The 1870-nt window shown below is 46.5% G+C and overlaps 1 protein-coding gene across 1 annotated transcript in view; it reads right to left on the minus strand.

Moving 5' to 3' along the window:
- Positions 1-292: 292 nt before the first annotated feature.
- The window catches only part of LOC106336313, a 3571-nt gene continuing 1993 nt past the window's right edge, over positions 293-1870 (minus strand). The window contains exon 2 of the mRNA XM_013775109.1: positions 293-409. Within this exon, the coding sequence (XP_013630563.1) occupies positions 293-409 (117 nt within the window). The remainder of the gene's footprint in view (positions 410-1870) is intronic.

Raw genomic sequence — 1870 nt, forward strand, 5'->3', positions numbered from 1 at the left:
TGGAGATGTTGCGAGCGGGAGAGGAAACGACGAAGCGGCCGAGGGAGGCGATGGCTGTGGGGTTGAGGATGAAGGTGGTGCTCCGAGGAGTGCTTAGGGTGACGATCCTTTCGGGGATTTTTTTTATTTTTTGTTTTGGTCTGTTTGTGAGGCCACAATTTTCATGTTTCAGGACTGGCCGTTGGTGGCTTTGAATCCCTGCCCTTGTTAGGGCTTTTTGTATAATGCTTGGCTCAACCTATAAAACCTTTTCGGCTTATTATAGATCGAGAGAACTCCGGGTTTTTCGAAGTTAGAGGGCGAAGGAGTGAGTTGTCGTCTCGTTCCTTGCCCCCGGACGATCACCGTATCCATAGTCTGTTGAGCGCGCAGCTTTTGCTTTGTGCAAGGACTCGTGAAAACGTATAGACTTAAGTGAAGAGACAATTTTTGGGATCTCATATCGGGATGTCGATATTATGCCTTTGAGATGTCAGGATCCAGCAAGACTGGGTTTAGAGCAAGACCTAGGTTTACTTTCGGACTAAGGCTATGCGATGACAAGTAGGCTTTCGTTTTGCCTGTTTGCGATTTCTACCTGATTCGTACCGATATAAAGTCCGCGAAGTGTTATCGGCTTATATGACTTGTCTTGGCATGAATCGAGCTACTTGCAAAGGCCGTTTTGAGGTGCTGGCCAAAATTTTGGATTTTCTTGTATAACGCGCTATGGTATCCTTGTCGGATGTAAGAGAGCCTATCCTTTCGAGGGCGGCTAGTGTCTGTTTAGGACGTTAGGGTTCGTTTGTTGTGATCAGCAACAAAGAAGTGATGCCATTTTAAAGGCATTTTACCGTTAGAGGTATGTTGATTTTGGAAACAAGAGTGTTGTTTCCATAAGTGTTGGAAAGACCGTAACTTCAAGCGTGTTGCGACGTCTCATGGTGCCAGAAGTTAATCTTTTTTGTTTTGAGCCGCGTTTTTCTTGCAGGCTTTTTACTAAGGATGCTTTTTTTTATGAGCATTCGTAGGTTTGTTGGTTTTAGCGTGATAGCTGATTTAGGCGTTCTGGGTGAGTTCTGGACCGCCATTCTAGCCGTTTGTCGGATAGTGGGCTTATCGATTGTAGCGTCGCATTTTTTTTCCATAAAAAGTTTCGAAAAGATCGACTTTTTGAAAGTTGTGGGAGTATACGAGTATACGTACCCATTCCCCCCCCCCTTTTTAAGATGGGGGGATAGCTGAACTCGCTGGGCAAGCTGCCTACGTACCTTTTTTCGGGGATCAAGCCATCTCGTAGTTCTTTGGATCCACTTTACGATTAGTCGTAGTATTTCTTAAGATGCATCGCGTTCCAGGTTCCTTGGATCTTGACGTCCTGCATGTTTGCGATTTGGTATGATCCTGGTCGGACTACCTTTATGACCTTGTATGGACCTTCCCAGTTTGCTCCTAGTTTTCCTGCGTTACGTTCGGCAGTGTTTTGGAAGACTTTGCGAAGGACCAGGTCGCCTTCTTTGAACCTGCGAAGGTGAACGTTTGAGTTGTAGTATTTTACGGCGGCGTGCTGGTAATTTAGTTTTCCTGCGTTACGTTCGGCGGTGTTTTGGAAGACTTTGCGCAGAACCATATCACCTTCCTTGAACCTGCGGTGGCAAACGTTTGAATTGTAGTATTTCATGGCAGCGTACTGGTAGTTATGGATTCTTATGAGAGCTTGATCTCGCCGCTCGTTAATAAGATCGAGTTCGTCCAGCAGCATCACGCTGTTAAGATCTTATCGTTCGGGGAGGAATCTTCTCCGCACACCGGGAAATTCTACTTCCGCTGGGATCATGCATTCCGTCCCGTAAACGAGGGCGAAGGGGGTTTCTCCCGTAGCCCGGCTTGG

Source organism: Brassica oleracea, chromosome C1 (assembly GCF_000695525.1).
Source record: "Brassica oleracea var. oleracea cultivar TO1000 chromosome C1, BOL, whole genome shotgun sequence".
Classification (NCBI taxonomy): domain Eukaryota; kingdom Viridiplantae; phylum Streptophyta; class Magnoliopsida; order Brassicales; family Brassicaceae; genus Brassica; species Brassica oleracea.